General features: G+C 31.0%; 2 protein-coding genes across 2 annotated transcripts in view; one reads left to right on the top strand and one right to left on the bottom strand.

Annotated features, from left to right (window-relative positions):
• The first annotated feature begins 5,986 nt into the window (after positions 1-5,986).
• LOC100571765 lies at positions 5,987-11,998 on the top strand. The gene is made up of 3 exons (XM_016802388.2): positions 5,987-7,427; positions 8,298-8,455; positions 11,620-11,998. Exons 1-3 carry the CDS (start codon positions 7,346-7,348, stop codon positions 11,743-11,745), a joined length of 366 nt encoding a protein of 121 aa, XP_016657877.1. The 5' UTR covers positions 5,987-7,345; the 3' UTR covers positions 11,746-11,998.
• A 5,511-nt stretch (positions 11,999-17,509) lies between these two features.
• LOC103307660 (serum response factor homolog) overlaps positions 17,510-20,601 on the bottom strand; it is an 81,781-nt gene continuing 78,689 nt past the window's right edge. The window contains exon 4 of the mRNA XM_008182327.3: positions 17,510-18,483. Coding sequence (XP_008180549.2) covers positions 18,236-18,483 — 248 coding nt within the window. The 3' untranslated portion in view covers positions 17,510-18,235. The remainder of the gene's footprint in view (positions 18,484-20,601) is intronic.

Below are 20,601 nucleotides of genomic sequence, written 5' to 3'. Positions count from 1 at the left end.
TGAAAAAAAAACTACTTAATTGTTAGGTACATATATTATTGTGATGCGGTGCAAGTCGGACATACGCATAATATATTATATTTATTATAAACTAAAATATCATGTGTATATAAATAAAATAATTTACATAATAAAATCAAAATATTTTTTTCAAATAGTTTTATACTTGCAGGGTACTTGTATATGCGCGTATAGGTATTTATATAGTTTAACGACCCGAAATATTAAAAAGATACTTTCTGAACGGCTATATAGCGTAGTTTGCAGACACAAACACACGTATATTATAACATTATACAATGGTGTCACCCGGCACCTATTATTATTTGCGGCGCACACCATTCACACGTCTCTGAAAAAGGCTTCGCGGCGGGACGGATCGGTGGCGACGAGGCAAGGTAAGAAAAATAATATTAAAAGCTACTTATAACGATAAGTGTCCGTCAAAAATAATATTTTAATGATGTATTGATTTGCAGTACAGTATATTTGCGCACGTCGTTCGACGAACTTTTCGCACTGGTGCACACATACATGTTCATTTATAGGGTAATTCATAGTACGCTGATTTTGGAAGCAGAGTAATTTTCCAAATATATTCAAGCACTAAAAAGTGCTATACTTCTACCTAGTTTAATATAATTAATACATTTTTATAAATATATAAGATATTGTACGAGTTGAGCGTAGTGGATCACGGCTGTCCTAATCCTGAAATAATAATTTAAGAATTCGTAACAAATTACATTTTTTTTTTTATCATACAATTAATTACGCACCTTGGAGCTTCTAAAATCTACGTGAAATGCCAAATAGACCAATTTAATATCGTTACAACTCACAAATACTACCTACCTATCTATATATTGAATCACCTATATTTTTTGTCTGTCTTTCACACGGGTTTCATAGCATAAAATGTAAAATCTACTAATTTTGCGTCCAATAATGTAATAAATCGATAAATATTATAAAAACACAATTTTAATTTAGTATGAACTATTAAAATATATATTTCAACTTTTTTAAATTTCACTCCCTAATTTCTAAAAATTGTATTGGAAAGTTTGAACAATTCAAAAAATGTATATTATAACTATTATTAAAAAATAACCAAAATCAAATTTAAATAAGTGGCCTTGGTTTTAGTACAAGTATGATGTACACTTTTTGCTGAATTCATATCCGTTTTTATAGTATTTATCGCATCAATATACAAAGATCGTACTGAAGCAGGAAGCAAAATGGGTCGTTTTCACAATATTATGTTGCATTACATATGTGAAGGACAGAGACAACAAATGTACCCAGTCTCCTTAAATAATTCGATTTACGAACAGCCGTCGACCAATACATTATGATGTTCAACATAATATAATACGACTGCTTTCAATATTCACCGTGAACCGGTGTACAGTTTTCGACCGGAAGTCGTCCATTACATATTATAATAATATATTATAATATAGTCTTATCAACCAGAACTTCAAAAGCGCCGAAACTGGTGCAATCGTCTCGATACTATCCGAGAGCCTGCAGTTTAAGTAGTCTCTTCGGCTTTCGGCGATTACGAATATTTTTTTTTTATACAGATCGCCCACACACACAACTGCAGTCTGCAGACGCACTGCACTATAATATAATATTATAATAGTATATAATAATCCAATGCTCTCCTCTTGCGCGTGCCACGCTTTGTAATTATATTTAATCTCAAAATCGCAAACGCATATATTAAGTATATGTTATAACTATTATAACCAACCACTCAAAATTACTATTTAATATAATATTATTATAATATAGACCAGGTATATATGTTATGAAAATGATTTATGCAACCACTGAACCAATACTGCAGTTGATGAAACGCTGTGCGGTTGGATTCGTTGGTACTTTGTTAAATAATATTGCACGAGACGTGGTTTTTGTGTTGGACATATTATATATAACTGACACGAATCAGACGCAGCAATGGAAAGAAATAAGTATCATATTATATATTGGTTGGTACTAATAATATTAACGATTATTGTCGTATCGAAAAAACCGATTACTTTTTTCCATCGGCCGATAATTATAATATGGTGTTGTAGACTAAATAAAGATTCCATGTAGGTATATGTATATATATATAATATATACCTACTATATATTATGTATAACGTGTTAATAGGAATTAAACAGTCTCTTGCTAATAACATGCATATATAATAATATAATATGGATGATTTGCCTTCACGCGCGTCATAATTGTTTTAAAATTTCGTATACGCGTTATATTAAATATTATTATTATTGGTAATACACGTTCGTTTTCATACGGCCCATTATTTCAATGTGTTAATATATTCTTAATAAATTACAGATGGAATAATAATTAAAATCGAAAATAATTTCGAATGTACCTATTACCATTCGATGTGGCCTGTATCTATATGTATACAACAATAGACTGCAGTTCGTTATAAAACAATACTCGTATCCCTATACTAATTGAAAACAAATCGACGTATGGACGATACGGTTGTCGAATAAATTATATCAGCCGAGACTGTGACAGCGCGACTATAATATAATTCATGGCGTCTCCATCCTCGCAGCAGTCGGAAACTCAATCGTTTCTCTGCGAAATACATCATAAGCTCGTTCTAAATAGGTGCGTGTCGAGTGTGCGGGGATGAAAACTTTATAAGACGAATATATTTTATGCATTATCCTATTATAGAAGAATAGGATATCCGGTATAATTTTTTTTAAATTGTTTGAGGTTGATGATTCGGATGTTTAAATAAATAATAATGATTATGATTAGAAGCCGGAATTATATTCTTTTGCGTAATATGTTTAGTCTATACAGTCGGACGGGGATTCGAAATTTTTACAAATCATAAAACGTGTAAATTAATGGCAAAAGTTTTTTTTTGTATATTTCAGAATATTTCAAGATAGAATATTTCGTATATTAAAGAATATATTAGAGAATATATCTATTAATTTTATAGATTTTCGATAATTTGTGTTGCAGCAGTGGCGTAAATAATATAAGTTAGATACCCGATAATAGTGATATATATATAGGGACGTATTAAGTATTATATACCAACGTATATACGATAATTATACCCCATTATGTAACCCCATATTTTACACCAATTTTATAGTCTGTAGATAACAATGAGAAATTGTCTAAATTAAAAATGTGTCGTCATTAATCTAATTTAATTAAATAAACAAAATGTTACAAGTTTTTTTTTTTTAGCTGTATTATTTTTATTACCTATATACCTATTTGTATAAGTATTGTTTTATATTATCTACTTTATTGTTTTGCATATAAAGGCATATTTTTAATTTAAGAGAATAAATTAATATTAATAAGCATGTTTTTTTTAGATATTTTAGTATTTTACTTTGATTTTTAAAGAATATTGGAAGAATATTTTCAACTTTTTAGAGAATATTATTCCGGCCTCTAATTATGACCAATCGGTTAAAAATGTAAATGCATACATATGATTTATGAACTATTATCTACCAGAGAATTACCTGCAGTATTTTTTTCACACACATATAAACTTAAAATAATTATTACTTGCGCACACATAGGTATGTATTAATGTAAGATTAATATTAGTTAACTAACATTTCGATTTAGTTGTTGTAGGTAGGTACCTATAAGTTACATACTTGTACAATTTATGTACATTAGTAGAAATGAAATATAACGCCTATACACAATAACATAACAGAATTAAAAAACAAAACATTGTTTATGTTTTTAAAAACAATTTTGATAGATCCGTCATCTGTGGTGAGAAACAGGGGCGTCTCCAGACTTTGGCTATGGGGGGGGGGGCGAAATAGTAAAAATATTATTAATTTACATGGGATTCAGATACTGAGTGTTATGATGTATCATAAACATCTTTTATTCTAAGCAAAGCGGTTTATTATCTTGTCACTGAAATGTTACATTATTAAAAACAAATCACCATAGTCATTATAGTATACAAATTTACAAACCACGGACCACGATTTAAGATATACCTTTAAGGTAAACAGAATCTTGTGTTAACCACGGTTGTAGCAGCTACAGAACCTACGAATCACACATCATAACAAGATAACATAACATGATAATTGATAACAAGATGAACAAAAAAAAAAATATTTTATTTAAATAATATAAACTATAAAATTAACCAATAATTACTATGTATGTAATTCTATACTCTATCCAACTCACGGGGGGGGGCGGTCGCCCCCTTCGCCCCCCCACAAGGACGCCCCTGGTGAGAAAGTAGTTTTTGTTTACTACTTGTTAGTAGGTGTGGGTACGTCATAATGTAGAATATAAAACAAACAATTTTTTTTTCGATTTTCGATTGGTATCTTTCAGGGGGGACAGTTTGTATACTGGTATAGCCATATATATATACCAAGGTGTAGGTATATTGGTACAATGGTTTCTATTGGCTATCATACGCAGTGTACGGATTTTACATATATAAACGATTAGCCGAGAACCCTGGAAAACTATAATATGTGTGTGTTATGTAACATGTGAGCTGGTATACATAAATATCGCGGTGCGAACAAAAACTTGGCCGTGTCAAAAGTGCCGTTTTACATATATATATACGCGTTTTACAAAATACAGTTATACATACATGCACATCTGCATATATATAATCACTACAAGTAGGTATACAAGTAGCATGCAGGACACGGAGTCGTGTGCGCGTATGTGTGTGTGTGGTGTGTACGTACCTACGTCACGAGCGAGAAGAAAGCGAGAGATTAATAGCGGAAAAAGGATTTCGTTTTAACATAATTTATAAAATAATAATATAAGTAATGCCGGCGCGGTCTGTGATGCAAGTCGTGCGTCTCTCCTTCGGCGGCCTGACCGCGTGCAGCACTTGTACATACGCGTGTATATATTATATAGTTGCGACATTGTCGTACGGACCACACGAGATCCGGCCTCACGTTATGACAGTGTGCTGTCGTACATGTACAAATATTATAACGACGATGGTCGAATGCACGCGAGGTACATATTGTGTGTTGGCCGAAAAAACCAGCAAGACACCCGGTCCGCGGCGTTAACGTCTCCGGGCCAGTGTCGGGTCCAGGAGAGGCCTCGTCATCATCCCTCCGACGGGCTACCATTGACGTTCCTCGTCAAACAATATTATAAAACGTCTCGATTGAACGGCTTTTAATATAAAAAAATGATTAATTCTGATAAATTAAAATATAAAACATTATAATAAAGAATACGCTATGTCATAATCGATATATAGTATTATTGGTATTCGGGTTTAGTATTTTTGAGTAAAAGTGCCGTTAAAGTGGTATACCCCCGTAGGCCGTGACCAATGGATTTTAATATATAGTCAGTTAATGGTTTGATTACCTATTGGTTACTAATATTATGTTAATCAGAGTAATGTGTCGTACGGACTATAAAACACTATGATGCGTATAAGATATATAAACAATTTTGTTTGCGCAATAGGTATTATTTTGTTTAAAAGCCCCCTCTCCAGAATTCAATGCTGGATCAGCCACTGTTTTGAACCAGCTATACGATATTTTTTAATTTATTAAACATTTTAATAATATTTTCTATATAATATGTATCAATGTACCTACGAACATTGGTCTATTGCAGCATACATCGAACAGCGGCTGTCTGCTTAATATAATTATGATTACACATTTTTGTGCTTTATGAAAATATATGTATATATAATTATTATAATGAGTACTTATTTAGGTACATACATAATGTACTGCTGCGCTCATGCGGGGGAGCTGTATATATAGGTAGAGCTATTTTACCTATAATATCTCGATAATATTGCTCTTATATCCCCCCCCCCCCCCCCCGAAGTGCTAAGTGCTATTTTCAAACCTAATTGTCGGTCTATTTTAAAACAATAAAATAATCACGCAATAGTCAGGCAAAAACAATTGTCTCCCTGCGCTACCCTTGCGACCCCCTCAAACTCAATTGCTTGCAACGCCGAACTTTCCTATTTTTGCTTGTCACTAGTCAGAGTTTATATCTCCAATGAAAACTTGGACTTTTGACCTCCCAAAAGTACCAACAAGATCCAATTTGCTTCCAGAAACCACCATCAAACACACGTCATAATAAAATCGCTCTACTCAGAATCTAAAACAATTTAATTATCCCTAGGTATTCAGTTTTAAATAACAGTCTATAAATTAAACTTAAAGTTCATCGCTGAATGTTATTGTTTAGTGTGACAACTTTATTGGAAATGGAACCGAAACTTATCTCCATGACTCCTTCTGAAAAGAAAATTGGATGATTACGCTTGTTCGTCATTACACCCATGACCCATCGTACACGGTACGATGATGAACACTAACTAAACATTGTTGGCAACGGTCACATCGGTGGCTTAAATTCGACTTTTACCTGTGGAGGGGGGAGGTAATTCACGTTTAATTTGAATATTTGAAAACGTATACTTATATTTAAAATAACAGATTCTGTCTGGATTTTCAATAATTTGATATTTCTTTGCTCATTGAATTTATAATAGGCACCTACTGTTGTACTTCTAGGTATTTATATTTTTAACCGTGACCTTTTTTTTACTCTGGGGGGTTAAACAGTTTTTACCATACCTGTAGAATATTTTTACAGTCTTGAATCTATAAAAATAGGAACGAAGATGTTTTTCTTTTTAAATTTGACGGTACTCAGTTATAACTCTAACGTGGACTCAAAATTAGTATGCACCTATAACAACCCGGGACTCAATTCGTTCTACAAAGTTGTATTGGGACTAGGTTCGTAATTCGTATGCAGTCATTTACCTGTTATAGACCAGCGATTGCACTCACGCGTCCTTGTGGGGGGGTCGTCGACATACGTTCTCGTTAATTCTAGATAATGGGAAAATACTAAATGGAAAAACGACGACATTTAATGATATGACCGTCGCGGAGGGCGTTTGCGCGGTTTTCGGCCGTAACCTTTGGGCGAAGGGTACGGGCGGCCGAGCGCCTGTCTCGACTATTCCCTTCCCGACACCACGTGCTCGCGAGCTTTATATTCGAACACTCGTGCCCGCTGGTGGTTAGTACAGCGCGCGAAAAGCACCGAACTCGATTATACATTCGTCGTCGGCGTCTAAGTGTTCGGTCTTTTTATTGTTGGTGTTTTTTCCACCCTCTGGCCACTTACTACTGCAGTATTTTACGGCCCGTCGTCAGATAACTTCTTGTCGGAACAGTTCAATTTTTTCAAAACCGTGTTCCTCGATAAACGGGCACACGAATATCATACGTATATAAAATGGGGTGCGGTGGTTCGACAATGCCAATGCCGGCCATGCCGACCGAGGAATTCAGCAAAATGAGATTGGAAATACCATCACGTTAGAGTCACGTTTTATATTCGTCAAAATAATGATATTATAGCATTATTTATTGCGTATGTAGAAAGACATCATACTGAACATTTTTTTTTTTTTTTACTGTTTTCTTATGATCGTATTTGATGTCACTAATATAATAATCCATCGCCGTCGTCCGAATAGTTTAGACATTTTTCACTGTTGTAGGAATGAATTATTCACAAGACTGTAAATATTTCACACAACTGCTCTACAACTTTATGTATACAAACTAGTCTCAAATTTATTTCGCTTCTTTTTAGAGAATTTCAACGCCACTGTGTTTATATTAATTTTGAAGTGAGTATTATAACTAGGTATGTAATATACTAAAGTATAAATTTTAGTTTTTAAATGATCATAAATTTATAAATCGCTTTGAAATTAAAATATCATTAAAAACCGATGAGTTGACTAATAGATAATAATATTCTCGCCAATCTTGCCTTAAAGTTTTAATAATTGGTCAATTTACTCTAGTATTAATGGTTAACAACACAAGGTAGTTTCTGTTGAATGCAAATTTAACATGTTACTCGTAGATCAGGTAAGAGGAAACAAATAGTGAGCAGACATCTTCTTAAAAATACCTTTCTATAATATATGCTTATTTATTTACGTCGACTTGCTGAGCTCGTTATACGCACGTCACTATTGCATAGGTAATAAAAACTTTTCACGTGATCAAGTACCCGTGCACTGCATTTTAGTCGATGGAAACAATTTGTCAAATATCTTAGAAGATATTATTGTTGTTATCACGTTTGTTAGTGGTATTGTCCGTTTCCATATTGATTACTAATACGTTTAAACATTTAACTTACTCATACTTACGTATGTGTGTGCAAGCAGCTATTGCGTTTAGCGTTCCGTTGACCGAAGAAGAAGAGAGTGTCGTAAAAAAACATCCACCGAAGAGACTGAGAATGATGGAGGGACAACAATCGCCGCCGCTAACCCACGAGATGCTGTTGGAGAAACTGGCGGAGGCCGATAATAGACGACAACAGGTGACGCCCATAAGATAATATTACAATTTATAATATTCATTTGACAATAATAATCATTTTTATATTTTAAATTAATTATCATTATTATTATTGTTATTGTTAGGTATATTATTAATTTATTAAATTATGTATAATATGCTGAATGGCATACATTATACAATTATACATATTATATATTTTCATACGTAGGTATGTGGTCGGAAGGAGGACAGTTGTATTGCTGCGATTAAGTCGAAACTGGAATCGGTCGTCACGTTATTACTTATTCACGTTATTACTTTTTCCATATTATATAATTATAGGGAGACGCGTAAATAATAAAACGGATAAATAAAGAGTGTCACATTCTGAAGGGTAATAAGTACCACGTGATAAGGTAGGGGTCATGGTTTATTTTTTTTTTTTTGTGAAAGGCTGGTGACTGCGACCGAAACATTATTAGGCACTTGATCAACACGTCAGGACTTGCAGTGAACTAATAACACATTATTACCAATTAAAAATAACAAATAATAATAATTTATAATACCTTAAACCACGTGCATATTATATTATTAAGTATCAATTATAATATACGGCGGTGCAGTGTTAAAAATACATAAGGGCATAATTTTATTTGCGAGGTGGATCCATTGTTATACCTATCGATTACGTCTGCATAGTATTTTGTATATTATTATTGTACAATACATTAATACACTTATATTATATATTATGAATAATACAAGATGATTCTTCTAAATGCAAACACTAGTTTTTTCAAAAAGTATTGACGTTATTTTAGAAATATTTTTATTATTTTTGAAGGTTTTATGGTTTTTAACTATTATGATATTATATTGATGGCATACCTACATTTTTTATTTCATACTATATTCTATATATTCTTCTAAGAATTTAATTTTGAACGAGTTTTTGATTGATTATAACTTAAGTATTTAAAGCTTAGATATAAATAAGGGTAATGGAGAATTTACTCCAGTGACACTCCGCTCTACTCATCAAAACTTAAGTTATTTTTAAATTTTGATTTTTATATATTTTTATATTGTTATATCACCCCTCGTTCAAACAGTAAAAATTTAATCACCCCGCCACCTAGCAACCGTCCATCTACATTAAACAGTCTTTAAACTAAAAAATTTGAAATTGACCTTTCTCTGTATTCTATAATATCGAATATATCCTAGCAAATATAGTTTTGAAAGGAAAAGTGGAAATACTATTATATTCTTATAATTAAAACGTTGAATTTAATTTTATGGCATTTCGTCATTGTATGCGTAGTATCAAGTGCGCACTTAACTACTAACACAAAAGTTATTTTAAAATAAATTGGTATTAATAAGTTATATAACTTATAATATCGCTATAATATTAATATTGCATTCAATTCCTATGTAAAAAAATATATTGTCAGCACCAAGGACTTATAATAAATTATGATATCGCTTTATTTTTGTGTGTTTATTAAGTGTAATTATGGAGTATTAATTAGATTTACTGTGCTACGCAATACATTGTAAGCAATAATCTAATATTATTAATTGTAAATTATATTATATGGTATATAAATATTAATGAGTATGCCGGATGGTCACTTGGTGGGACGGTAATATAAACAACTAGGACGTAGGTACCTATAATGGGTACTAAATTTTAAAAAAATCCACAGAGTCCGGTCTTGGGTGGGCCACAGCAGTGGCTGCAGTCAGGTGTGCTACAATTCTGGTGTGAACGGATTTTGTCATTTGCGCATCATTAATCCCCCCTGGTAAAATATTTGATTGGTCATTTGAGCATTGATGGTCTTAACAGTAGGTACCTATAACAGGTAGTACGACGACACGACCATATAATATATCGTTAACATTGGTACCTAATAGAAGCATACCCATATGGTATTATGGCTATATATCAAAATAAAAATAAAAAATAATTAGATTTTAAAAAATGTATAACTATTGTAATAATTTTGTATTCTTCTCGAATCTAGTCGAAGTAATAGATAATTAAATTTTATTTTAACAATTTTTAAAAAAATTTTATAACAATATCGATGCTCAAACATCTTTCGTCCGATATTAACTTAGCATACAAACAACAACAATGGAATTAATTATCACGTTCAAAAAATTGTTTAACCGTTTACATACCTTCAAATTCGGCGGCACTTATGTTAATTATTTTCCATGTCTGTCTGCAGTACCTATATGCGCATTTCATAATACGCTTAGGGAAACTATCTATGTATAGATAGACATCTATAATACATTTCTATAGAAAATAAAACAAAGCAACTACCTATAAGCTGTTATTATTTCCATTTTCTAATCTAAAAAACATGTCTCACAAGTCACAGTATTTTTTTTTTTTTTGGTATTAATAAATCCCCTCGGGAATTTCGCTTGGGATTAAAAAATTATGGCGTACCGGGACGTGGTATTATACAATTTTTATTGACTATTGCAGTGTACACGAATACCGTACAACAGACGTCAGACATTACATTATAATATTATATTATTACGACAATAGTACTATAATATTATTTTAACATAATATGATAATAGTAATAATAACGCATCGTAACGTGGTGAACGCATTGTGCGTTCACTATGTTGACGAATTCATATTTTTTATTTCCAAGCCAGCGTTTAACCGTAATGATAATAATTATTAGGTAATTGACACGAGTGGAATACGCGATAATAATATAATAAATGTGTAAAGGTATTCCGCGTGACGCAATTTCATCAGCCAATGGTACGAGTTATGAATTGAATTATAATGACGTAGGTATCGAACTGTGTACATATACATTTAATAATAATTAATAATCATAATAATATACGTTAGCTCTTCGACGTGCTTGCAAATAATATTTTATAAAATAATACATAATATATATATGGCGCAACTGCGGATTAAAGAGGTCTTGTGATTATTGATTTCAAAACTAGACATGATATATATATATTATATATGTATAAAACTATAAACATGATGTTGTACGCGATGTATCTTTTGACACCACACGACACTATACCTATTATTGTCATGTTATCATTCCGGCCGATTTTTAAGACTGCAACAGTGAATTAATATTGTGCACGTGGTTGATCGATTTGTGTTTGAAAAAATAATAATCGATTTTCTTGCAGATCCTAAGCCAGAGGATAGAATCGGCCAAGACGCTGATGCGGCCGAGATACAACAGCGCGAACAAGATGAACGCCGACGACGCGTTGGTGGAGAATACAGACGTCGTGGGCGACGAAGATTCTTAAAAAAATATAATAATTATACCTATTTAATATTATTTATATACCATAAAATATGTCCATAATAATTATTATACTGTTCTATCGTGTATTAGACAAGAACGATACTGTCGTACTGTTTACGTATTTATTATACACGTATATAATTATAATTGTATAATATTATGATATTTTATTATAATTTATAGCCGTTTACCTATTTCATTTTTACACGCGCTTTTAATGGTTGCGTTTTGTATATTATTATTATTATTATTATTATAAGAATATAGTGAGCAAAGTGTTCAAATAAAATTACAGCAAATAATAAAATATGCTTCCTTATAGCCTTTCTGTTAGTTATCACATCGTCAAGTATATAATACATTAATACATTAATATAATAGTAAAATACCTAAATATACGATTAGTGCGCGTTGTTTTCCAGACAATCCAGATTCCAGACTCATACCTTTATGTACCTTTACGTAACGTATCTACTTTAGATGTTTTTAGATTTGGATTGTTTAATAACAATTTTTTCAGACGATATTTAACGATAAAAAACGCTTAGATGGGACCCCTCAAAAATGTATCAAATATTTAAATTCACGGATAAAAAAAACGTTGATTTTACATTTATTAGTTTTAAATTTTATTTGATAAATTGTTTCAAGTATATTATAATTACCATCGTATAATTTTCACCGCAGTGACTCCGAACACGTCTCAGACGGGGTAACAATATATAGATTTGTATGAGAAATTACTTATATAGTAAAGTGCCTCCAGAGGGTTTATCCCTGCGCGTCAATAAACTTTTTCTACCGCAGTCTAGTCAAGTCTGCCAAATCAGCTGCAGTTGTGATTTGTATTAATATACCTAGGCGCATATTAGTTAATTATTATCATAATCGATTTATTATTATCATTATTGTTGTTGTTGTTGTTGTAATATATTATGTTTGAAGGTTTTATCGATTGTATTGTAATAATATTCGTTTAAATAATTCAATAATATATGGTATATGCCTATAAACCTATTATGCTTAAGTTTATATACTTCGTCAAACAATAAAGTGTTATGTGTTACACATCGAAATATTTTTTGAAAGCCTTTTCATCGTTCAGTCAGTGGCATAGCCAAGATTATTAAATGAGTGTGGGGGGGGGGGATTTTAGGTACAAATTAAACCATTTTTTTTACAGTTTTCGTGCATCAAATAATCTATTTACTAGGGTGAAAAATGTCATTTTGAGGGGGGGGGTAAACCCCCCTCAAACCCCCATAGCCTACGGCCGCGGAACTACCATAACACAGTAATTTCAGTAGTTATACATACCTACTTGATTTGCATTTACGAGCGGCGTTTGAACCAATATACCTTGTACGACCGACGATCAACCGCCTTTGATGGTACAGATCTCTACACTTGTCACCTGCTGTTGATGTACCATTGGACGCCACTATCATTGTCACCACCGGGAGCTTTGTATTCTTCACATCGTTGTGCATGCAGGTCTTAAAAAATTAAGACACGTCCGATTACGTAGGTACCTACGTAATACGAGTCATACGACAGTTATAGTTGTTAAATTTATGAGCTATATGTAAATTGATGTATTTATTTATAAATTATTATTTAGTTATACGTTACCCATAATCCACGGGTATATGAGAGATATTAGTCGACGAGATTTTTGCCGATTATATATATTATCGTTTGCACTCTACACGCGTACCTATACCTAATAACACGGTCGGACAGAAATTCGCGTGGTATCCTTTATTTTGTGTTACGACTCATAATATGGCAATATATTATTATAATCTATCAAGATATTGTGTTAACGATAATAACGATATTATTATAATTACGACCATTCGATCAATAAGGAGGTAAGCTTTGATAATACGGCGATACTCGATGTTATTGGTTGCTGTTGTTATTATAGTGTACGATCGTCTGGCCAAATGTTATGTAAGTGTAATATGTTATTATTATTATAAAAATATCTTACCGATAATTTTTTTAAAATATCTGTACCTACACTTGTTTGTATGCCGTACACGGGCCAATCGTCGTGTAGTCTGTCAGACCTATATATTATATTATGACTTATGACTTATATAAGTACGTATAACTTGATAGCGCAGTGTTAATATTTTGCATAAAACCAAATTTATAAATTTATGTACACGGTACGCACACAACAACACTATTCGATTTCATATAATTGCATATATATAGGTATATATTTGTTTTCTATTTCGACTTTATTTATATTAATATATTAATTATATTATATTATATATATAGATATTATTTAGAATTTATTTTTCTAAATTGAATAAGAACTTGTTGAAATTTACCAAGGTCAACATTTTCCGAGCTATATATATTGTGTACATAGTCCACGGATATAGATATTATACTTAATACTGAATTTGTCTAGTGTGCACTTGGTATTATATATTTATGTTATAAATTACATTTGTTTTTTAAAATTATTTTTTTTTATATACTTATATCATTTTGAATATTAGTATTTGTATATATTATACATTAAAGTGAATTCCCCCGATTTTCTTGTATGACTGTGTGTAGTTATTTTGCTTGTTGCAAATCCTGTATAGTTTATACGCTTATAGGCGTATTTCGGTTCAGGCACGGATCCAGAGCAAAGATCTCTTTGCTGAGTGAAATAATCACTTTTCGCGCATCACGAATGATTCGATTGATGCGTCGAGAATCACGTGATCACGTTAACACAGGGAAGTTGGTGGAAGATGCGCAACCCTGTCAAGAATCCATCGATGGACTGATTATTCTCTCGTGGAATAGACTATATCAGTATACACGCACATACATTTGGTTTAGTTTTTTTATTCGAGGCCGTAGGTGTAACAATGTGATGCTTGTACTTGATCTGGCAGAGTAACCAATGACAACCATTTATTATAATAAAAATATTTTTGAATTTTCACCGTGAATCTCAAGATCCCAGTCTGACCACTTCTTTAAAATGCAAATATCGGATAATCTTTTCTTATTGCACATCTAGATCATTAGAGTTACCACTATTCCAAATTTAAAGTTTGTACGTTTTATAGTTTATGAGATGTATAGTGATGAGTGAGTGGTATTTGGCTTATATACATAGATTGTGGGCAAACAGTTTTTGAATTTATTTTTTTTTTTTTCAGTAACATCGGTTGAGCATACATTTATTTTTGTAAGTAAAAATAACTTACTATAGCTAATGGAATATATACAGAGTGATCCATGTAACGTAAGACATTCGGAAAGTAGATGGTTAAACGATAAAGTGTCTTACGTTAAATGGATCACTCTGTATACGACATACGTGTTATAAATCCAACCCTAAAATCTACTATACCTGTGGAATTAACATGCTCTGTTCTACTTGACTATCATTCAAGACGATAATCTTTTTATGAGGTATATTCACTATGGAATGAAAAAACGAAAACAATTTTTGTAAAATAAGATTTTATTGATAAACAAAAACGTGCAACAATAAAATTATATTAATAATTTTGATTTAAAAAAAAAAAATCAGAAAACTGTTAGCCAAGTGTCAAATACTTATGATGTATTATATATAGGTATACATCATTTCGTGTATATAACTCTATTATTCCATTGTGATTTATGGTACACACTACTTGATGTAATTATTAAAAATGTATTTTAGTTATTTATTGTTCGGGTTATTTAATTATTTAAAAGTTTTCATGTGGTTCGGAAAGGAAGTAAAAATAATACATAAATATTTTTTGGCAACAAAAGTTGTACAATTCAACTAAAATCGATATGCCTATTCATGATAGTATAAGTACATAATTTATTATCGAAACAATAAAATAGAGTCCCGGATAGGTCGTCTTTGATAATAAGAACAATCATTTGATAAATCGTATAATAAAGACAGCACACGCACTTTAGTATAAGAATATTTATGACATGCGAGTAATATATTAAAATTATTTTGTCACTTATTTAACAATATATTTACATGCCTTTCAATTTTGTAATCGCTATAAATGAACATACGGCATTGTACACTGCAATAGTTATAATATTTTCCTGTTTATATCATAAATCTATGAAAATTTTAAATGCAAACTTTTTCCCCTTCATCGACTGCGTAATAAGGTTGACAAATTGTTCACATTTTATACTTGTTTCAGAACATTATTTTGTATCTATGTAGGACGTAGGTAGGTACTTGTGTACTTGTTCTTGTTATGACACGAATAAAGGATCATCTTAGCGCGAATATAATAAATCGAACAATAAATAAACTATTTTTCTGTATCATAAAATTATTATATAGAAAACAAAGTCAAAATTATTAATATCGGTTCAAAATGTTAAAATTATGGTTAATTAGGTACAAAAATAATCAGTCTGTGGACAAATCTATTGTAAAAAAAATCTCAAAATAATATTAGTTTAAGTCGATTGAAATTGTACACATAATTTTTTTCTTCAAATTATGGTAAATTATAATAATATATTAGTATTATACAATCGAATCGATGTAATTCTTACAAAAATTATTGTTAATAATTAATAACAATATTTACAGTGTATGACTAAGGCAATTTAATACAGTCGAAAATTAATGGGTATATAATATATAGGTACTTTAAGTATACGTTTAACATAAATATTATTATTATGTATTTAAAATATATATAAACATACCTATATATATCGTTGGTCAGTTAATATTTTGTATAAATGAACAAAAAATTATCATAGTAAAATAAATAAATTATATGTAGTTATAATAATTACAAATTTTACGAAAAAAGGCGGGTGGAAGAGGTAGATAAAAAGGAACAACTTACAAGTGTCAATTATAGTGTGGAATATTACATTTTTTTCCAGATGGTTACAAATCAAAATAGATTTTATTATATAGATAACTACGTAGTTACATTATCTAATTACGTAATTTTAGTTAGACACTGGATTTGATATTATGACGTAGAATTTTTTATAAGGCAAAATTGGTCCAATTTAACCCCAGACAATCACACTGTTTAATCGTTTATTATTGCTCATGATTTAAGTAAACTAAATTATTTAATTTATGCGCAACGCATATCTAAATATCTACTATAGGTGAATAATGATAGGTTTAAGAAAAATAATTTGATTTTTTTTGCATTAAATTGATCATCGGATAAGAATTTTTTAAATAAATATTTCACTGTACCTATAGTGTAAGCAGGTACGAGAATTTCGTTTTGACATATGTAATTGAAAATTATTTTAAAATGACTTATCGCCAAACAAGGTATGTATTAGAAAATAGCAGATATAAGACCAAAATGGATAAAAAAAAAAGGTTATAAATATACATAATATGTATTCGTATGAATTAAAATAAATCACATGGTTTATTTTAATAAGCAAAGCAAAATTTAAAAAATGTTTTTTTTTATAATATTATATGAATAACATTAATATACGTGAAAAATTATTGGTCAGTTTTATTCCGAGATATTACGTCATATCGGGGGTCAAGAAACAATTGGAAAGAACGTTTAATTCTAAACGACTACTTTAAAATGAACACACATACACAATTACACGCAGTTTGCAAACTGTATACGACTGCGCATAATAATGTTTTAAGTAGTATTTGTAATTTTGGTATATTGTATGTATATATAATACAGTATTATAAATAAATTTTTTTAAATTAAGTCTCATAAATAAAAATATTTAATAAACTATTTTTGGTCGAAGAAATTAATTTTTTTATGATATGATATTAAACTTAAAAGACAAAACATGTACGATTATTCTTAATAAAATACTTTATATATTAACCATTAGGTAATATATAAAATGCTGTAACGCGTCCACATAAAACAACTGTTCGTTTACGCTGATGGCTGACCAGAAAATGTCAAAATGATTTAGAAACGCGCATTTCATGATTGGAATTAAAATTGATGCTTCCAACGGGGACAATCTTTTAGACAATTATTTTTCATGGCCTCTGCAAGGAGGGATGTGTATTATGTATTTATGTGAGACGTGAGTATATCAAATTATATTATTGATCATCTGCACCATTCTTCTTCCACTGTTCCAGACATTTGGTGCAGATACGATAGTTGAAACCCCATGATATGAATAATTGTATACACAAACCGGAAACCGAAAAAAAAAAGTTCATACATATCGCACAATAATATAGATTCAAAAGTGGCGTTACCTACATGCAGTATACAATACAAAGTTATACACCTATATGCGAAAAGGATCAACGTCGAAAAAGTGTTTGAAAACCACATCCATATAACATAATATTATTGTAACAATAATAATAACAATACAAATATTATATGAAAGTAAGACGCTATCGGCGGGCGTGCACATCATATGTATACATTTTACATACATTATTATAATATTTCATGTACTTTATGGACGTTACATGGACGCCGGGCGCCTGTGTAAGGATGATTTCAGAGCTCCGATTTGTTCCTCGACGACTTGCTGCTGAGATCGGCGGGCGTCTGGTGCGCCGCTGGCGGGTTCGGCATCGGCAGTATAAACGGTTGCTGTCCGGATGCCTGAAGCTGCCGGCCCAGCTGTCCCAACCGGAACAGTACAGCCGCCTGTTGCTGTGGACCGGAAGCGCCGGACGAATTGACCATGGCTGCTAGGTTCGAGTACACCAACTCCGCGTTGCTCGACGTTAATCTGAAAATCCCTGCAACGATGGGAAAAAAAACATAAAATTCTATGAACAATAGTTTGAAATTATAAGGACTATATTATATTATAATATATTAAGCATTTATTGTCACATTAAATTCGGTTGGTTTGAGAATTCAGATTAATTTTATAAAGTATATAACTATAAAAGCCGTTGATCTTACGAGGACGTTTTTTTTCTTCCCCATTCCCTATCTACCTCAGTAAATCCAGTTACTAGTTAGAAATAATCACCGTCCAATTAGTATAATAATTTAAAGGAAAAGTAAAAATTCGTGGCTTTTGAAGCATTAAACTCACACCAAAAGAAAGTTTAGATATTCAGGTTACCTAGGCTAGTGCGTATAGGTAGAGCTGTGCTAGTTTGTGGGAAAATATTTAGATTAGGTACTGATTTCCTAAATCTTGGATCACCCCTTGCCTCAAGAATGAAACACATAAACCTGCAGTTATATTTGAATTCAGATTCGGCAGGATTTGTTGTCTTGTAATTTTCCAGTTAATCATATTTTATTATAGTTATTTCATCGAACGACAACTACTGCTAGAGCTACAATGTACATATTTCACCGACACGATATCAGATAATAATAATATATACGGACGAACGACGTTACTAATTTACAAAGCAGCACATATAATATTTATAGGAATTTTCTATACCAGTATAGTGAGCTATAATCCTAGTATATTATACTACACGTCTATGATGCTACTTTATCGAAGCATATAATGCAATAAATAATAATGCATGTATCTACGTGACAAGAAGCCAAATCTATATATTATTAGTGATAATAGTTTATCGTTGGTTGAAATTTCATTAAAATCAGGCAAATCGTCAGCACTATTCACGCTTATGTCTGCTTATTTTAATTTAAAATTCTTGCAACTAATAAGTGATAACTCATCTACTCGTTCGAAATTTGTGTTTGCACTAATTCATCAGTTCGTCATTCCACACGACAGCAAGGGTGCACCCAAGGGAGGGGGGATAATGGGCCTAAGCCCCCCCCCATCCATTGGTCACTAACATTTTGATAACTTTATTAGCTATCGACTTAAATATTATGATATAAAAAAATTATCAACTATTGAAATTGAAACATTAGATAATATAACATAATATTTATAATATTTATACCTGCCATTCCGGGAACCGGGAGAGACCTCTGTTTTTTAGATTCTGAGTGGAACGATGAATGTATTGATTTTACAATGATGTGTGTTTTTTTATTTTTTATTTTTTATTTTTTTATTTTTGTGTCTGTCATCACGGTCTGGGGCAGTAAAACTACTAAAACTGCTTAGATTTTCTTCAACAGTATCTTGTTTGATGGGAAAGTGAATCTAGTTGGTGCATTCGAGAGGTAAAATTTTGAAATTTCATATAGTTTTCAAAAGCGCCGTGAAAAACAAAAGAAAAATTAAGGAAAAACGGGAATTTTTACGCAAAATCTGTTTTCGAGAAAATTGATTTTGGTTTTTGGTGTAACTTTAAAACAAAGGACTGTAGATACATGAAATTTTCACTGGTTGTTTATATTTCCATTTTCTATACATGATAAATTTTTAAAAATATTTTGATTTGTTTTGAGCTGTTTACGGACAATTTCAGTTTTCAATTTAATTAGTTTTTTTTCTATGAATGTCAATAAAACTTTATTTGTTGAGTAAAAATACTTGAAAATTTAATACAAGGCTCCTACTATATTGTTGCAATGACATTTGAAAAATATTAAAAATCCTTAGACACAGTTTTTTTTATTAGCATTTAAAGTTCAAAAATTGACAAAATATGTAAAAATCACGAAAATTAGCAAAATATTTTGAGTTAATAATTCGTAAAAATTTTTCTTTTTAGAACTAAGATTTTAAAATGTAATACAAGATTCCTTATAGGATAATCTACCTTTATCAAAAAAAAAAATATCTATAAGAAACTCAAATTAAATGTTTATGAGCGTTTGAAATTCATATTTTTACAACAATTATTGATATTCACTGGATTTATCATGTAACTATTTTCTTATTTTGTTGTAATTAAAAAACGAATTTCTGTAGATACTTGAAAATTTCACTTAATGTTTATATTAGCGTTTTCTATACACGA

This window comes from Acyrthosiphon pisum, chromosome A3 (genome assembly GCF_005508785.2).
Source record: "Acyrthosiphon pisum isolate AL4f chromosome A3, pea_aphid_22Mar2018_4r6ur, whole genome shotgun sequence".
Classification (NCBI taxonomy): Eukaryota; Metazoa; Arthropoda; class Insecta; order Hemiptera; family Aphididae; genus Acyrthosiphon; species Acyrthosiphon pisum.
The sequence above is the reverse complement of the archived record's forward strand: the minus strand, read 5'-3'. Positions and strand labels throughout refer to the sequence as shown.